Source organism: Marmota flaviventris, chromosome 7 (assembly GCF_047511675.1).
Source record: "Marmota flaviventris isolate mMarFla1 chromosome 7, mMarFla1.hap1, whole genome shotgun sequence".
NCBI classification, from domain to species: domain Eukaryota; kingdom Metazoa; phylum Chordata; class Mammalia; order Rodentia; family Sciuridae; genus Marmota; species Marmota flaviventris.
The window spans coordinates 11,168,138-11,186,413 of NC_092504.1; the positions used below are offsets into that span (position 1 = coordinate 11,168,138).

The following is an 18,276-nucleotide window of genomic DNA, read 5'->3' on the forward strand; positions in this document are numbered from 1 at the left end:
TTGCATAAAAATGCCCCAAAATATGATGGCTTAAAACAAACCTTTTAGAATACACAGATTTTTAGATCCTGTGAGTCGGAAATTTGAATAGGACACAGCAGACTGGCTGATCTCTGCTCCATCATGTCAGCTAAGAAAACTTGAATCCTAGGAGAAAACTAAACATCTGGGGACTAGAATCATCCAGTGTCGTCCATTGACTTGTCTGGAGCCTTGGCTGGGTGGCTCAGACTGGGACTGCCAACAGGGTGCACACCTGGCCTCCCCCTAAAGCGAGGCTCCGGCAGTGAGGTGGCCTCCAGGGAGTAGAACCTCTCCCGGGTGGCTCTGGGGTCTGGCATACATGTTCTAGCCAATAACATAGAGCTGCACCGTTTTTTATGGCTCAGCCTCAGAATTCAGGTAGCCAACCCTTCTGCCGTACTCCTGGTCACCACGGATACCAGTCCACACGGACACCAGCAGACAGAAATACACCTCACTTCTTGATGAGAGAGGTGGCAAAGAATGTGGAGGTTTTGTTTTTAAAACCACCACAGGGTCATACCAAGATAGGGCACTGGATGTTTATTTTAGGAATAGTAAAATGAATAAGGAAATATATATAAATATATATATAATATATATATATATAAAATATATATATAAATATATATATATATATAAAATATACTAAATTATATAATATACTAAAAATATACTACAGCTAGCTGAATGGCAGAGCACTTGCCTAGCATATGCAAGGCCCTAGGTTCCACTTCATCACAGAAATACACACACACACACACACACACACACACATATACACATACATACTAGGCAGGCACAGGAGCGCAATCTGTAATCCCAGCAGCTCCAGAGGCTGAGGCAGGAAGATCAAGAGTTCAAAGCTAGCCTCAGCAATTTAGCGAGTCACTTAGCAACTCGGCGAGTCCCTGACTCTAAATATAATACAAAAAAGGGCTGGGATGTGGCCCAGTGGTTCAGTGCCCCTGAGTTCAATCCCCAGTACAAAAAAAAAAAGGCTTAAAATGAAATTAGAAGAATCTAAATAGCCTGATAAGCATTAGTTATAGCCACTACCCCACCCCAACCAACATGCACATACATATACCATAATCCAAGAAAACATTGTGCCAATAAACACAATGAAGCATGCTGCTCAGTGTCACTCATTAGAGAAATGCAAATCAAAGCTACAGTTAGATGCTTTGTACCTACTAGGATGACTATGATAATTTGCGGGGTGGGGGGGACTAGGGATTGAACCCAGGGGGCACTAACCACTGTGCCACACCCCCAGGGTCTCACTGAGTTGCTTAGGGCCACGCTAAATTGCTGAAGCTGGGTTTGTACTCGTGATCCTCCTGCCTCAGTTTCCCAAGTCGCTGGGATTACAAACAAGTGCCACGATGCCCAGTGGCTGTAATATCTTTTAAAAACTGAAAATAACAAGTATTGGTGTAGATGTTCAAAAATACAAACTGATGAGAATGTAAAACATTACAGCCACTGTGGAAAAGGGTTTTATAATTCCTCAAAAATGTAAACATAGAATTGCCATGTTTACATTTTTACCATGTTTACAATTCTACTCCTCGGTATATATATACCCCAAAGAGTTGAAAACGGACTCAAATATAACATACAAATATTTTTATGTAAATGTTCATTGTGGTATAATTCACAATATACAAAAGGTGGAAACAATCCAAGTATCCATCAACTGATGAAATGATAAATTATAATATATACATACAATGGAATATCATTCAGCCTTTAAAAGGAATGGCTTACCAATGTGCTGTGGCATAGATAAATCTTTAAAACATTATGTTAAGCTAATTATATCAGACACAAAAGGTCAAAAATTATATGAATCCACTTATATAAAATATCTAGAATGGGCAAATTTACAGAGGCAAAAAGTATATTAGAGGTTACCAGGAGAAATGAAGAGGTGTGTGTAATTTTTAAAAGGTACAGAGTTTCTGTTTGGTGTGATGAAAAAATTTTGGAAGCACATAATGATTGCAAAGCTTTGCCAATGTACTAAAAGTCATTGAATTGCACATTTAAACCTGGGTAAAATGGCAAACTCCATGATAATTTTTTTTTTTTTTTTTTTTTTTGGTACCTGGGATTGAACCCAAGGTGCTTAACCACTGAGTCACATCCCCAGCCCTTTGTTGTATTTTATTTTGAGATAGGGTCTCACTGAGTTGCTTAGGGTTGAGAAGTTGCTGCAGCTGGGTTTGAACTCACAATCCTCCTGCCTCAGCCTCCCAACCCTCTGAGATTACAGGCATTAGCCACCGTACCTGGCAACATTTATATTTTTTAATCATAATAAAAAAAAATACATCTCACTAGATCCACAAGATTTTATACACTCGTTCATAGAACAGATGATATTAATTTTACTTGATCTGTTGCAGGAAGGAAATATCAGTCTGTTTTTGTAGAGGTTATAATTCCCTCTTTCCTAAAATAAGACAACAGCCATACATGAAAGGACGCAATGATAGGTTGATCTCAGTCAAAAGCATGAGTGCAAAAACATCTGAATAACAGAAACTAAACCAACAATTAATTTTGAAATATCTTGATCAAGTTAAGTGTATCCCAGGAACACAAGAAGAATTTGACATTAAAAAGCCTTTTAATGAAATTCACCACATCAACTGATGAAAGAAGAAAAATTATATTTGATTATCTCAAAAGATACAGAAAAAAAATGCTTGTGATTCAACACACATCTTTGATGAAAACTCTTTAGTCATCTGGGAACACTTAAAAGAATATTTTTGCATTGTGATTTAAAACAAATCTGTTAGATTCACTTACTTTGCTTACATAAGAATGTTTTCAAGAAATGAGGCCTTTTAGTGCTTTTATGACTTTACTAGAAGGTGTTTAATTCCTATGAACATATTTGGCTACATCTACATTAATTCCTATGAACATATTTGGCTTCCTTGAAGACACAGAGAGCGTAAGACCGCTGAACCGCACGTGCAAGCCTGTGGGTATGAATTCTCTAGGGAATATCTTCCCATCACATGCAGAAGACAAATTGAGACAGACGTCTAAGCTTCCTTGTCTCTTTGGGCCTGCACTTCACCATCGCCTTCAGGTTCAAGACTCTTTCTTTCACTTCTGATGATTTTTCTTGTATAATTCCTTTAATAAATTCTATTTACTTTTGATAAATTCTATTTAATTCCTTTCTATTTACTTTTTTCTATAATTATGAGTGTTGAATTTCTCAACCTGAGAATGGTGCAGTCTGGCTGGGCACAAATCACGAGCCACTGAAGCAGGAACAAACTTTATTTCTGAACTCCACCAGCACACTCCACACACGCTCCCCAGGAATTCTCCCGAACGCCACCCGCGCGGCTCCTTTCCGGGCACACCCCACATCAACCGCAAATCCCGCCTCCAGCACTTCCCCAACCAATGGGAACTCTCCGGGAATCCGCCCCCCCCAACTCCAAAGTAACAGGCCGAGGCAGACAGCAGGGGTCTAATATACACAGCTTCACATAACCATTATCATCTCAATGGCTTGCTGGCCACCTCTCAACCACTCCGTTCTGGCAAAAATGCCATGAGTCATTCGGACTCGGCTATGTCTCTCAGCATGAGACTCTTCAATTTTTTCTGTAAGGGAAACCTAGTTTTTTCATTGGAGAATCCAGAAGTGTCAGCACCTGGGGTCCATCTCTGTGATCGTTCCATTTCTCCAGTAAAAGTCTCCCACTTTTTCCAATTCAGTGCTGGTAGAGGTGGGATGGAGGGGCCAGAGGTCCGAGTTTGGACATCTACAGTCTTGAGAAGGACTTAGAAAGGGGCCCGCCAGTCTCTCCATTTCTGACATTTGCTTGCCAGCCCTGAGAATCACCCAGCGCTGCTCTACCTGGAAAGCTGAGGCTGCAAAGTGTCTGCCTTGGCTTCCCTGGAGAAGAAACCCCCAGTCTCCGCGGCAGCAGGTGAGGCATGAGGGAGTTTGGGCATGCCAGGAACAAGGGGTGCTGAGGAGCCCCTCCACACACAGACTTTCCAATAGTCCTGCCTTTGTGCCCCTAATTCTCCCCACTTTCTTTGGTGTCTACTTTTATTAGATTCCTAAAGCTGCTCTGACAATGTACCACACAGTAGGTGGCTTAAAAAGACAGACTAGAAGTCCCAGAAGTTGGCAGGGCTGGTTCCTTCTGGGGGTGTGAGGGAGACCTGCTCCAGGCCTCTGTTAGCTGCAGGTGGCCTCGGGATCCCTTGGCTGGTGGAGATGCTCTTCTCCTGTGTCCTCACACCATCTTCCTTCTGTGTGCGGGTCTGTCTGTATCCAAGTTCCCCTTTTATGAGGACACAATCCTCTTGCAGTAGGTCCCACCCTAATGACCTCATTTTAACTCGATTGAATCTATAAAGTTCCAGGTCAGAACCTGAGGTTCTGAGCGTGAGGACTTCAACGTGTCATTGGGGAAGGGAGGGCACGTTTCAGCCCATGATGCCACAGCTCAGATGCTGAGCTAGGAAGGTCTGCAGACTGGGAGAGCTCATCTCCAGCTCATGCCTCCATGGACCTCTCTGACACACCACACACACACACACACACACACACACACACAACACACACAAAGACACAAACCACTCTCAGAAACACAGAGACACACCACAACACAGATACACAGACACACACCACATAGAGACACACCCACACATATCCCACACATACAGAGACACACACAGACACACATAGAGATATAGAGCTACAGAGATACACATCACACACAGACACACAACACACACACAGATACTCACCACACACAGAGATACACAGCACATGAGCAAGTTGTCACCCATAGATGCACACTGTGCTAAAAAATATACTCTGAATTTCTGTTAGTCAGAGATGGTAAGATGTGGAAATGATGGTCAGTGTATTCTCCCAATCCCTAGAAGAGCATCGTGGTGTCTTGGTTTGTTTTGAGCTGCTGCAACAGAGTACCACATACTGGGAAATTTATGACAAAAATGTATTTCTCACGCATCTGGAGGCTGTGAGGGCCCAAATCAAGGGCTGGTATCCCATGAGGTTCTTCCTGCTGTGGTGTTACAGATGATGAGAGTGGGAGAGAAGAGGGGGTGAACTCGTCCTTCCCTGAGGAGCTCACTGCCACCATAAAGCACCCATGGGTGGGTGAGGGCAGAGTTTCTCAATAGTGCCACCTCCCAACGTGGTCACAGGGCAATTGTGTTTCCCACACCTGCTTTGGGATGGAGGGACAGGTTCAAACCCCAGCACATGCCTGTAGGGCCATAGGGAAGAACCAAGTTAAGACAGAGAGAGAGGGCAGAGGATGGCCCAGGGCCTTCCTGGGGTTTCTGGGAAGGAGTGGCAGGATCAGGGTGGAGAGGCTGGGTGAGTTTGGCACCATTTCCATGAGCTCTGGACTGCAGAGGGGGTCCCTGGTTGGCTTGTACCCGGCCCTGGCGTGAACAGGACAGGAAGAATATTGGCTTGATATGAATGTTCGATAAAAGAAATGGTTGGAAGTGTGGGTTTTGATTGGTTGGTTTGTATATCAAAGGAGAGTTTGCGTTATTTCAGGAAATTAATTTGCTATCTCTAGAAATTAGCTAGCTTGGGGGAATCAATCTCTCCAGGACCAGGGCCCCAAATGCCAGAGCATCAAAAAAAAAAAAAAAAAGAGAGAGAGAGAGAGAGAGAAAAGAGTCAATGTGTGTGTTGGAGTGTCCTTGGACTGTGGCTTTCCCTGGTCTGTTTATTTGCTTATTCCATTACTCCATCTGCTTTCCACGTTTTTTTTTTTAAGCCATAGCGTCTTTATCACCTTTTCAGGAATTGTAGTCAGAGAATAAGCAGAGATTAAGCCCCTCCTGCATTCAGTCTTCCAAGGTAGCCCCAAATCCCCCCAGGGCAACACTTAGGTGCCCTGAAGTGCCTCCAGGAAGGAACATTTTGCGGCTCTGAATTAGACACCCTTCTGGGGCCTTTTAGTGCCCCTGCTCTGAGCATCATCTGTCCTTTAGGAATGATGCATGACAGTCAAATGACAGGAGGAAGGGTAGAGTTCTTAGAGACATGGGTTTCCGTCACCTCAGCACTGATTTGATCTCTCTGTGTCCCACTGTAGGCTGCGCCCCTCTGCATTCCCACTGCACTGGGATTCCTCAACTAGAAGTAAACTGTCACTTTAAAAGAAAAAAAAAAGCCGCCCAATGACCTTCCTTGGGAACGCGTTGCTAAGCTGGTGTTTTCCTCCTGAGGCCTGGCTGCAGCTTCCCGGGCTTCCCAGAGCAGCCCAGCCTCGCCCACACTCGGCCCTTCCTGGTCTAGAAGATTTGGCGGCACACCCAGGCCATCTCCTCCACTTGCCTTCCATCCCAGAAAGCAGAATCTGCAAAGTGCCTTGTGTAAAGTTGCTTAAGGTAAACCAGTTTCTAACCGGACCAGGGCTGCGGCTGGGAGTTCTGCGTTCTGTCTCTCCATGGCTCCCGGGAGATGGAGAGTGGATTGAATTAATTGTAAATGGAGGGGCTCTCGTCACTGCTTGCTTTTGCACTTTCTGGAATAGGAATGTAGAGCATTACATGGGCGGCTTTGATTTTGAGCTGCTGTCTGGTGTCTGGCTTGCAGGAAACGTAAATCCAGTTAATCACAGTCACGTGGATCCCTGAGTGGAAATCCTCTCTGACCAGCACTGTACAAAACATTTTCTGGGTTTTGCATTTCTGGGCCTTTTAGTTCAAATTGGTTCAAGTACTAGTTATGGGCAGTTTCACTTTTCTTGCCATTGGACCGAGAAAGGACTCGGCCACAGGGCTGAGGATTGCGTGCCTGCCAAAAGACCTCAGGAAGATTCCCTGGCCTTGGTTTCAACTGATTGTTCCCCTTTGTTGCAAAGAGGTGCTAGGAAAAGCTAATAAAGTCTACGGGGAAATACACGTCTGCTATCACATTTTTTATAAAAATTTTCTGCCAAGAAATTCACTGGCAGAGTGAAATATCGCTCTATACATATCTCCTAGAGCTCATTTATAAGGTCACTCATTCAAGTATTTATGGAGCATCAACAATGCACCAAGCCATGGCTTAAGTTGAGAGTGTGCAAAAATGAATTAGACTGGGTCAGAAGCTGGGGGTTTGCTGGGAAGACAGCCCTATAAACAGGTCATAAGAAGCACAAGGAGCTGAGTGCCTTCAGCAGTTTGTGGGAAGGCTGAAAGCATTGGAGCAGAGCCGGCTCCTGCCAGGGAGGGGCTTCCAGCACTTCAGTGGATTAGCACGTGCCACACAGCCCAGCACACATATGGTACATGCATGTTCTGAATGCAGTATAGATTAAATTCATCTGATTAAATGATTCTACAAAACTATTTATCACTAACTTTATGCTTTATAAAGCCATGGCTGGAATAACTTACAGAACTTGATAATAGATTCAAAAGAGGTGCATGTGACATCTCCTGTCCTCTTCACTGTCCCCAAAGTTCTTTTTTATGACAGAGGGTTCTGTCCCCTAAGCTCTTTTCCCTTCCCACTTATTTCTTTCACATCCCTTCTCTACTATCACCTTTTCTGATTTGTGTGTGTGTGTGTTTGTGTATTTGCTGGGAATTGAACCCAGAGCCTTGTAGTATACTAGGCAAGAGCTCTACCACTGAGCCATAGCCCCCTACCACCTCTTCTTAAAACCTACCCAAATAGAGAGCCTGGTCCTCGCTAGGCATTTTTCTAGACATCTATCACTGAGCCCCTATAAACCAGTCGCCCTTCAAGGGAGGAAGCAGGATCACAATTCTAGAGAGAAGCAAAAGCATTGCTCTAAGACCACGTGCTGCTCAGTAGAGCTCGCATTTGAGCACAGGTACATAGAATTTTTTTACAAAGGTCTCACTTTTTCTGTAAACCCAGGGTTTCACTGTAATCAGAAAATATATTATTATATCAGATAATATACAATGTTGTCTCTTTCCAATGCTGTCATTCCTTTCCCTGCCCCCTATAGGATTCCCAAGAGGTCCTCAGGATGAAGTTATAGTCTGCTGATGACCCTTAGGGACCATCCATTTGATAGGGACCATCCATTTGTTCTGATGATGGTGTTAGTACTTCCCTTGAAAAATGTTTGGTTTTCTGCACTGAGTGAAATAAATCATTGACCTAAAATAGCCTAAGCCCTTTATCGCTTGTACAAAGCTTCACAGCTTTCAATGGTAAATATTTCCAGAATAATAGACTAGCCTAGAGTAGTTACTAATAACATGGCAAAAGTAAGATTAAATGGTGAGACAGAGGTGGCAGCGAATGGGGAGGATTTTGGATCACACTCTTGAGGTCAAATTCTTATTTATTTATTTATTTTAATTAGGTATATATGACAACAGAATGCATTTTGATTCATTGTACACAACTGCAGCACAACTTTCCATTTCTCTGGTTGTACATGATGTAGCGTCACTCCTAGTGTAATGATGTCCATCTCATTCCACCATCTTTCCTGCCTCCATGCTCTCCACCCCTCCTTTGCCCAATCAAATTCTGAGTGTGACATTCAATAACTATGACCTTGAGCAAATCCTAAAACACATCAGTCTTAGTTTCCTCTTGTATAAATTGGGGCATGTACTACTAAGCCAGCAGAGTTATTGTAGGGAATAAAGAGGACATATATCTAAAGAAAGCACAAAATAAGTGTGCAATAAATTACAGGTGCTGTTTTGATGTTGCCAATAAGAATATATTAATAAGTGCCCAGTGCAAACAGTGATGATAAGTGGCATGTTAAAGTTGAGTGGTGTTGATTTATCTCTTCTTAGCAACAGTGTTCATGAGAAAAATAAATTCTGGTGTCATTTGATTTCCTTAGAAACACATTCAAAGGTAATGATCAGGAAAGAATGGGTAGAAAAAAACAATCCTGATACATTTTTCACATCTATTTCTTTCTTCCATGTGTAATATATTTATTTAGAGAGAATCAGTTTTTACGTGCTAAAATACTTCACAGTTCTTTTTTCTTTTCCAGTTAATAATGACCAGAGCAGTTTATTGAGAGCTTTCTTTTCCTTTAGCATTCCCCGTTCATCTGCTATTGATTACCCTCTCAACTTTTTTTTCCCCCCTGATCTAGTTTCTCATTTCTCTTCTGGTTTTCTTATCGGTGCATCATAGTTGAACATAATGGTGAGGTTTGTCGTTGCCTATTTGTAACAATATAATTTGGCCAATATCATTCCCCGGTATTTCCCCTTTCTCCCTTCTGCTTTTTATACCTTGTGAGGAGTCTGTGTGGAAGACAACAGAATTTCAGATCCTTTCCCTTTTCCATGCTAATTCCTCCGGAGGGTCCGGGAGACCTTGAACACCTCAGACAAGCTGCTTACCTGACCAAGTCCTGGGAAGATTCCGGGATATTAGGCCTGAGCCTGGTGTTCCTCCATGTGTTCTCTCATAGCACCAAGAGGAAGGCTCTAAAGGGTTCCAGAACATGGCCTTGAAGAGGCAGCCAATCAGTAGTAACTTAGGCATTCATCAGATAAATATAAACTGAGGTCTGTGCGTGCTGTGGTCCAAGGCTCTGGGTGTAAATAATGAAGAAAATACTGTTTCTGCCTGGTTACAAACACATTCTAGTGGTGATAGGCAGATGCTAACCTGATTCTCATGGTGGGTAATAACAGGCGGATTTGGGTCCCTCCCTGATCTCATCTCTTTGGTAGGAAAATGAGAACCAAGATCAAGGGCAGAGGGTGAGCAGGGATAGAAAGGTGAAGGTGTAAGGGAGAGAAGGTGTGATGTGGTCCTTCCAGAGCTGGATTCCAACCAAGGTCATCTGACTTCAAGACTGTGTGCCCCGAGCCAGGGTCATGGGGGCAGGGGAGTCTGGCATCCCCCTTCTCCTCTGGTGCTTCTTTCCACCAGTCCTGGAATCTGCAAGGATCCGGTGGAGAGAAATTCTTCTCCGCCTAAGGTCTAATGCATATGCATTGATGTTAAGAACAATATGTCATTGACTTCAAAATGCCTGACTTCTTCATTGTTCTTTCTCTTCAGAGATCTATCACAGACAAAATGAATTCCAGGGAAGAAAAAATAAAAATAATTTCAGAGGTAAGTCATTACTTACAGGGCCCCTTGGGATGTTTTGTAGGAGGAAGTTAAGGCCAATAACAAGCATTTATCACATGTGTTAGAAGAAAAGCCTTAGATAAATTAAATTTAACTGAGTTTGAACAAAGAACAATTCATGAGTAGAACAACCTCAGAACCAGAGGAGGTTCAGAGAGCCCCCTGTACACGTGGGCAGGCAGCATGTAAGGACAGAAAATGGAAGCGAAGCTTGGGAACAGCTTGACTCGTCACAGCTCAGAGTTGCCTTAGGTGAACATGGTCTGATCACCTGAGCTTAGCTGCCATGATGGTTGTTACAAAAGTACCGAGGCTTTCAATTAGTTTACATGCTAAGGTGGGTTGTAGTTTGTCAAGTAGGGACTCAAAGTACGCAGGCGTCCTCAGACCGAATTTAGTTTAATTGAACACACAGGCATGAAGTGCAGAGGTGGGTAGATGTGAGGCCAGCGTCCCTGTGGGCACTCCGGGTCTTACCTCCGCCTGAACACTCTGAAATTAATTTGACATCATTTCATGAATTCCAATCCACCACAGCTTAACTTACTACCTGTTTCTGGAGCCCAGCTCTGCCTGAAGCACCTTGATTTCCTTAAGAATTCAGAATGAAGGTAACAGTGATAGATCATAATGCTAATAAAACTATCCCAGGAGTCTTGCAATTTCTGACTCGTGGTGTACAAAAACTAACTGCCAAGACCAGAGAAGGAAAGCTGTGTACACAGTAGACCACTGAACAGAAAGACAGTATTCCTGTGTCCTTATTTCTCCACTGGCTGAGGGGCTCACCATCTCGAGACCACAGAGACAGAAATGCAGACAGTGTGCTGTCCCCTGTGCAGGGAGCTCAATAGAAAACCTTGCAGATTGACTTTAAGCAAAATATCAAGCACGAACCAACCACATAAGTTTCTTCATGTGTACAACAAATATATTCTCTGCCTTTTGTCCCTGGGGATAAAGCAGTGACCCACATTTCATCTTACTAGAAGTCCTATGGACAGTTTGTCATTTGGTCAAGGATTAAAACATTAGAAAGGGAAAGATGACCTAGATTTCTCACAAGTCCGTTCTCGGCCAATAAAAATTTAGAATTGAATCTAAAACCATACTTACACACCTTGATGTTATCACCACCTTACAATCAAACGGGTGAATCATGGAGCTAAGAATACTCCCCATCTGGTGAGCCCTGAGGAAAGGAGGACAGAAAGAGGTAAGGCCTCTACACAGAACTTGAGGAAGAGAGATCCGTCACATGCACTAAGGAAAGCCCCAACCTAGCCCATTCTCTGTGGGGGTCTCAGCTCTGTTCTCTGTAACTGAAGTCCATACCTTCCCTGACCCCAACAGCCAAGGGAAGTGAGGAGTCACTGGGGCCTGGCCCAGTGAAATTTGAGACCTTATATCATATCATTAAAATCCAGGTTTTGTGTTGCAACTTTGTCCCAGTACAAAAACAAAACATTTCCCAACTTTAGAAAGCGAAGATTCATAAGTTGGGGTACCAGGAAGAGAGGTTCTAGGACTGTCTTGCAGCTTCTTGTTCACTTATGCTCCAGTCTGCCAAACTCTAGAATAGAACAGGAAAAGCACTTTAGAGCTTCCAGTTGAACACCTGATGTCTAAAACCTCAGAAAGCATAATGTGCAAAAAAAGAGAATGACATTTACCATATTCCCTTTTCAAAGAGATCTGCCAAAATATCCTCTAACTTGGGGCTTTTATAATGATTTACTGCATTTTTACTTCTCCCCACGTGCTGGTGAAGTTGGGAAGCAGAAAAACCAACCCATGAGACTCTCACGTCTGTCCTGGGCTATGGTTCTCCATCCTTCCTGGCAGATTCCTTTGTCATCTTTCTTAGAATGTGAATTTTGAAAGTGGGGAGCGTGTTTTCTTCTCTGTGCTGCCAGGACCTGGAACACAATAAGTGCTCAATAAACATTATAAGCATGAATGGGGGCCTGTGACCATGGAAAACCCTACCCCACCTCATTCACAATCACTCAGTTTGGATACAAACTTTCAAGACAGGTCTCTGGTGAAGGGTGGACAGTGTTGGCTACTTAGATTGTTAACTGTTCCTCCCTCACATTGAACGTGAGTGGATGGAGGCCCAAGGTCAAGACCATGATTTGAAAAGCACACCCCTCTTTCCCTCTCTTAACACTCTCCTTCTCTTCCCTTTGCATTTTAACAAAGGAGCTCACTGAAAATGAGGAGGATGTGGATGTGGGAAGTCAGAAGAAGAACCCAAAGGGTCAACGACCAAGAAAGAAACGGGTAGGAAGTGAAGAGAAGCCCTGTCTGCATGTTGGTGCCCTTGATCAACCTGCCTGGGCCCCGCCAGGGGGCCACAGAATCTTCCCAGGAAAGGTGTCCCTTTTGGGGTACCAATTTGGGGCCCACTCTGGAGAACAGTGAGACAGGGATGCAAATAGATTGTCCAGTGTACAGGACCCTGGCAGGAAACTTACAGATAGGTGATCCTCATAATCAGGACATGGTCCATACTCGGAGATTTTCCCTGTAAGTTTCCTCCAATCTCCTGAGAGAAAAGTCTAGAAACAGGGAAGCAGCCCATCATGTTAGTGTTGTTGCTGAAGGCCATAAACCAGCACAGGCGGTAGATGGCAGTGCAGGATTACAGATCTCTGGGAACTCCCTCTTTTTCCAACTCCAAGCCCGAATTCTGCTTCAGTCTGAGCCAGAGGCCGATTCCTGTCTCTCCGCCTGCTGGCTGTCCCTCCCCCACCTCTCTGCAGGAGTTCCCTTCTTAGGCTGGGAGCATCCCCAAGCAAGATAAGCCTTTTCCAGGTAAATCAATTCCCTTGGTAAGGCGCTGCCCTCCTCTGAGAAGGGCAGTAGGGAAAGGGCTATTGTGGATGAGACACTAGCCTGGAACAATGGAGAAGCCAGCCTGGGAGGGAGGGAAGGGGAGCGCCATTTTGAGCCAGGAATCACGTGATGGTGCTGCCCAAAGAGGGATGGACAGGGGAGGTGGGAGGCACTGGGAGAGCTAAGTCAGGGAAGAAGGCTCCCCCCTGGCTCCCCCACACCCCGCACACCACTCTGGTCCAGCTGGGCCGAGGAGCCGCCTGCCCTTTCCTGCAGGCTGGGATGAGCCCTACAGGGGCCGGCGGAGAGGAGATGCCCAGCCCACGTGGCCAGTCTCTGGCCACTCTTGGGGACCTGGGAGACTTTCAGCCAGATCTGCACCCTGGAGCTTTAACCCTTTCCTGTGGATTGAGCCTGCTGCTCTGTCCCTTACACCTAGGTGGCAGATGAGCAGAGTTCAAGTCTTTGCTGTAGAGTCAGAGGCACAGGGAGCTTGGCCCAGCAGGGCTTAGGCTGCCCACTGAGCAGGAGGAAGGGGAAGGGATGGAGAGGGGCATCTGCCAGCCCTCGCCTGCCCGGCACTGACATGCCAGGCTTCCGGCTTTGTAGGTGCGATACCTTGAATTTAACCCATACCACAGCCCTGAATGAGGGCTTCCTTAAGAAGCCTCGGGTCCACCCCGGGTCATCTATTTAAGTCGGAACTGCTGTGCTTTGTTCAATGCCTCCCACACGGTGACATTTTCCTTCTTTTACAGATGAGAAAGCCATGCTTTTGCCCAAAGTCCACAGCCAGACTGTCTGGTGGCAAGCCCTGGCTTGTCAGGCCACAGAGGCAACATTGCCAACTCTGCTTACTTATTCTCCTCCCCCGGGGAGTTTGGGGAAGACAAAGGAGGCTATTCTGGGGGCACCCAAAGTGGGGACTCAAGATTTGCCACAGGTTAGCCAGTGACACTTTAGCAGCTGTTTCTAATCTGTTTGAAGTGGGGAGTGGATTGTTTGATTGTGATTTTCTGCAGAGTTCTATGCATTTTGCCTAGAAAAGGTGAAAATAATCATCTTATTTGGGGATACCCTGGTAAATTATAAAATACCTCCTGGAAAAACTCAGGGCTGATGCTGCTTCTTTGGGGGTGGGGGTGCACCGTGCCTTGGGGGTCAGGTCTGAATAGTCACTAAGGCCCATCACCTCACTGGTAACCCATGGCATCCCAAGCGAGGAACTAAGCCAACAAAAGTCCTGGGCATCACTGAACCTCTGCTCTTCTGTTCACAGTTATCAACTGCTGGCCCCCAAGAAATGGTGTCAGAAAAATCCCATGTTGACTCCCAGCAGGAGCCCAGGCAGGAAGAACCCGAGACTGGCCTTCTGAGTATGCCAGCCCGGCGGGGCCCACGCAGTAAGTGCTTCCCCTTCTCCATCCATTCAGCTGGGACTTTTTAATTGCCTCCTGGAGATGCACAGTCACTGCCTGTCCAGCCCACTTTGCCACAAGTCTGTGGGTCGTTTTGCAGGTCAGCATCTGTCTAGGAGACAGGACACACCAGCTTGGAGACATGTTTCTATCAGCAGGTAAGTTAGGAAGCATTGATGGAAATAACCATGGTGCAGATAATAAAATATGTAGACATTCAAAGGAGGGCGACACAGGGAGACATATACGTCAAGCACGTGGAACATGATGGAATGTTGGAAGAAAGGAGGGAAGAGCCGAGCCCTCAGTGACCTACACTCATCCCCTGCATACTTGCCCTTCCCCTTCCAAGAACCTTGGCCTGTATATTACAGTATTTGCTCCTCTTGTGCAGGGAACATTATCTGCTCATTATAGGGAAAGTGATTGCCCTTCCCTCTTGCTTTTCATGAAAAGTGAATTAGACAGGAGGAGAAGTATGGTACACTTTTTGATCGTTACATAATTGCTACACTATTTCACTGTGGCAGAGCTGGGGAATAAAGTAACTTGGAAATTAGAGGGTTTGGGAGTAAATTGATCTGAAGTCCAACCCTAAGAAAAATGTGGTTTTAATCTGAAAGCAATGATACCATGAGAGCTGTTAGGTATTAGTAAAAGCAGAACCAGAATTTATCCCATAGAGCTGTTTCTTTTTCTAAATGCTCAAAATTGTTCCTTATTGAAGATTACAAGTGTCTCAGTTTGGTCTCTTTTTGGGAGACCCTACATGGCAGTCTATATCATAGACAGGTGGTTTAAACTATAAAAATATATTTTCTCATAGTTCTGGAAGTTGGAACTCTAAGATCCTGATGCCAACAGGGCCAGTTTCCAATGAGCAATGGTCACCATCTTGCTCTGGGCTGACAAGCCCTCTTCTTTAGACATGTATCACAATGCAGGGGTTAGCTTTTAGTCTCATGAGAACTCCAATCCGGTCATACCAGAGCCCCACCCTTATGAGCTCATTTGACTTTAATTACCTCCTATAAGCATATCTCCAAATACAATCACTGTGGGGGTAAGGGCCTCAACATAAAAATTTGAGGGAAATATAATTCAGTCCTTAACATAGCTATTGGACATTAAGTAGTTATTGAGGTGGCCAGTAATAAAGGCTTTACTGTTATGAAAAGTTAGATTCTTATTTCTAAAACGGGGAGGTGGGTGCTGTGGTACATGCCTATAATCCCAGCGACTTCGGAGGTCAAGGCAGGAGGATTGCAAATCTGAGGCTGGCCCGGGCAACTTAGTGAGACTCTGTCTAAGGGCTGGGGATGTGATTCAGTGACAGAGCACCTCTATCAATTCCCAGCACCAAAAAAAGCAGGAGAGACAGAGAGGGACAAACTCTTCACTATGATCATGTGAGTGATTGTGAAGATTAAATCAATAAAAGGATATAATGCTCTAAATATTATGGGGCATGAGATAGAGAGTAATGAAGTGTCTTAGAAGAAGAAAATCAATCCATACATTAGTCAAAATTAAAAGCCTTTTTCTGATTTGGAGAATGGCAAGGTATGGAGTTTCACTTGAGACATACCTACTTGAGTCAGGACCAGTTGGTATCTAGAAAGCCCTGAATATGGCTGAAAGCTCTTGCTGACTTGGAAGCACTGGTGGACTCAGCTGCAGAGAGAATATCCTAGGAGGGAGGAGCGGAGCACTTGATGGATAAGAAGCCTAACTTCCGAGCTTTGGTTCCAGCGTAAGGGAAGTTCTCCATGTGTTTATCACACAGCTGAGTGAACGGCAGTCATGATGCAGCAGTTAAGTCCAGTGGCTTTGGCCTCAAAGTGGGTACCTGTCTTACTCACTCGGCCAAGATTCCTCCCTAAACTTCAGTTTGTTTGTAAAATATAAGCAGCATGTCTCAACACCTACAGAGATTTTTGTCCCATTGGAGGGAAAGAGAGATCACAATTGAAATGAGCGAGATAAATATATCATTGCAGCTGGTGAGGCATGCTCTGGAGAAAGGTACAGAATAAGCTGGCCAGGACTCGGGTGGGAATGAGAGAAGAATGGCTACTTATAAAATTAAATGAGAGATCCTGTGGGGAGGATGGTCCAGGAGTGGCCATAAAGCAAGAGTGTGCCTGGTGTGTTTCAGGAACATCCAGGAGGCAGGGAATGTTGAAGGAGAGTGAGCAAGGAGCAAAGGAGGAGGGGACTTGTACCCAGTCCTGTGGGTCCTTGGACTTTTAATACAAGTAGATGAGAGTTGCTGGGGGGGTTTGAGCAGAGGACTGATTTGATCGGAACCAAGGTTGAAAGTTGCTGTGGTAAGAATAGAGTTTGGAAGGAGCAAGGGAAGACAGAGACAGGGAGTGGCCAACAGCAAAGATCCAGGTGGGAGGTGTGGGGAAAACATCTGGGCTGCTTGTGGAAGGGGCAAAGGAAGTGGGGGAAGCTGGGTATTTGGAAGGTAGAGCCTATCGGGTTGGCCCTACACAAAGAGCTGTGAAAGGAAGGATGACCTGATAGTTTTTGACTTGAGCAAGTGGGAAATGGAGTTACCACTTATAAAAGGAAGGACAGATGTGGGGATAGAAGTCAGAAATGCACATGCAAGGTTTGAGATGCCTGCTGGACATCCAGTGGACATGGACATACTGACGTAGGGAGCTGGTGGCTGGGGAGAGGCCTCTAGACTAGCCCTTTCCCACCTGGTCATACAGACTCTGTCCTCTCACCTGCTCTGTTTTCCTCTGGTGAGCACACCCCCTCCCGGGAGGCTCCAGTGAGCTTCTTGTGTGCTGGTTATCTGCTCTGCTGAAATGAAACTCCCTGAGAGCAGGACTCTGTCTCCTTGTGTCCAGGACTCTTTGATTGTGTCATCTTTGAAGTACGGAAGCATTTAGTTTGATGCAGATCTCTTATCCATTTTTGCTTTGGTTGCTTGTACTTTTGATGTCATATTGAAGTCATTGTCAAATTCAATAACGTGACGCTTTTCCCTTACGTCTTCTTTTAGTAGTTTTATAGTTGTATGTCTTATATTTGGGCCCTTATCTACTTTTCATTAATTTTTGTATATGGTATAAGGTAAAAAAAACTTATTTTGCATGTGGATAGGCATTGTTGAACACTGTCCTTTCCCCATTGAGTGATCTTGGCACCATTGTTGAGGATAAGCTGACCATACATTCAAGGGTTTATGCCTGGGCTTTCCATTCCATTCCACTGGTCTTATGTCTGTCTTTTGCTAGTGCCACACTGTTTTGATTACTGTAGTTTTGTAATATGCCTTGAAATCAAGGTGTGCGAAACCTACAACTTTGTTCTTTTTTGAAATTGTTTTAGCTATTTAAGATCCCTTCTATTTCTTAAAAACTTCAGGATAGATTTTTCTATTTCTGCAAAAGAAATGCCATTGTGATTTTGATAGTGATTGCATTGCATCTATAGATTGTTTTGGTAGTATTGACATCTTAACAACATTAAGTACTCTGACCCATAAATGTGCAATGTCTTTCCATTTGTCTGTCTTCTTTAATTTATTTCAGCAAAGTTTTAAAGTTTTCAGTGAACAAGTCCTTCACCTTCTTAGCAGTTTACTCCAAAATATTATTTTTATTTTATTGTAAATGGAATTATCTTCTTATTTTCATTTTGGGGTTGTTTATTGTTGGTATACACAAATGCAACTGATTTTTATGTGTTAACTTTGTACCCTGCAACTTTGTTCAATTCATGCATTAGTTCTAACAGTAACAAGGTTTTTTGTGGATTCTTTTAAGAGTTTCTATATATAAAATTATGTCATCTGTGTGCAGAGATAATTTTACTTCTTCCTCTCTGGCGTGG

The 18,276-nt window shown here is 44.3% G+C and overlaps 1 protein-coding gene across 5 annotated transcripts in view; it reads left to right on the forward strand.

Annotated features, from left to right (window-relative positions):
- Positions 1 to 6,326: 6,326 nt before the first annotated feature.
- Positions 6,327 to 18,276, forward strand: part of Cc2d2a (coiled-coil and C2 domain containing 2A) — a 100,480-nt gene continuing 88,530 nt past the window's right edge. For 3 of the 5 annotated variants that reach the window (XM_071614154.1, XM_071614155.1, XM_071614159.1), the window contains exons 1-4: positions 6,327 to 6,459; positions 10,088 to 10,144; positions 12,368 to 12,448; positions 14,283 to 14,406. In XM_071614154.1, the coding sequence (XP_071470255.1) occupies positions 10,106 to 10,144; positions 12,368 to 12,448; positions 14,283 to 14,406 (244 nt within the window). In that variant the 5' untranslated portion in view covers positions 6,327 to 6,459; positions 10,088 to 10,105. Of the gene's footprint in view, positions 6,460 to 10,087; positions 10,145 to 12,367; positions 12,449 to 12,906; positions 12,983 to 14,282; positions 14,407 to 14,500; positions 14,580 to 18,276 lie in introns of those variants that run through there. The other 2 variants (XM_071614156.1, XM_071614157.1) reach the window with 2 other exon arrangements.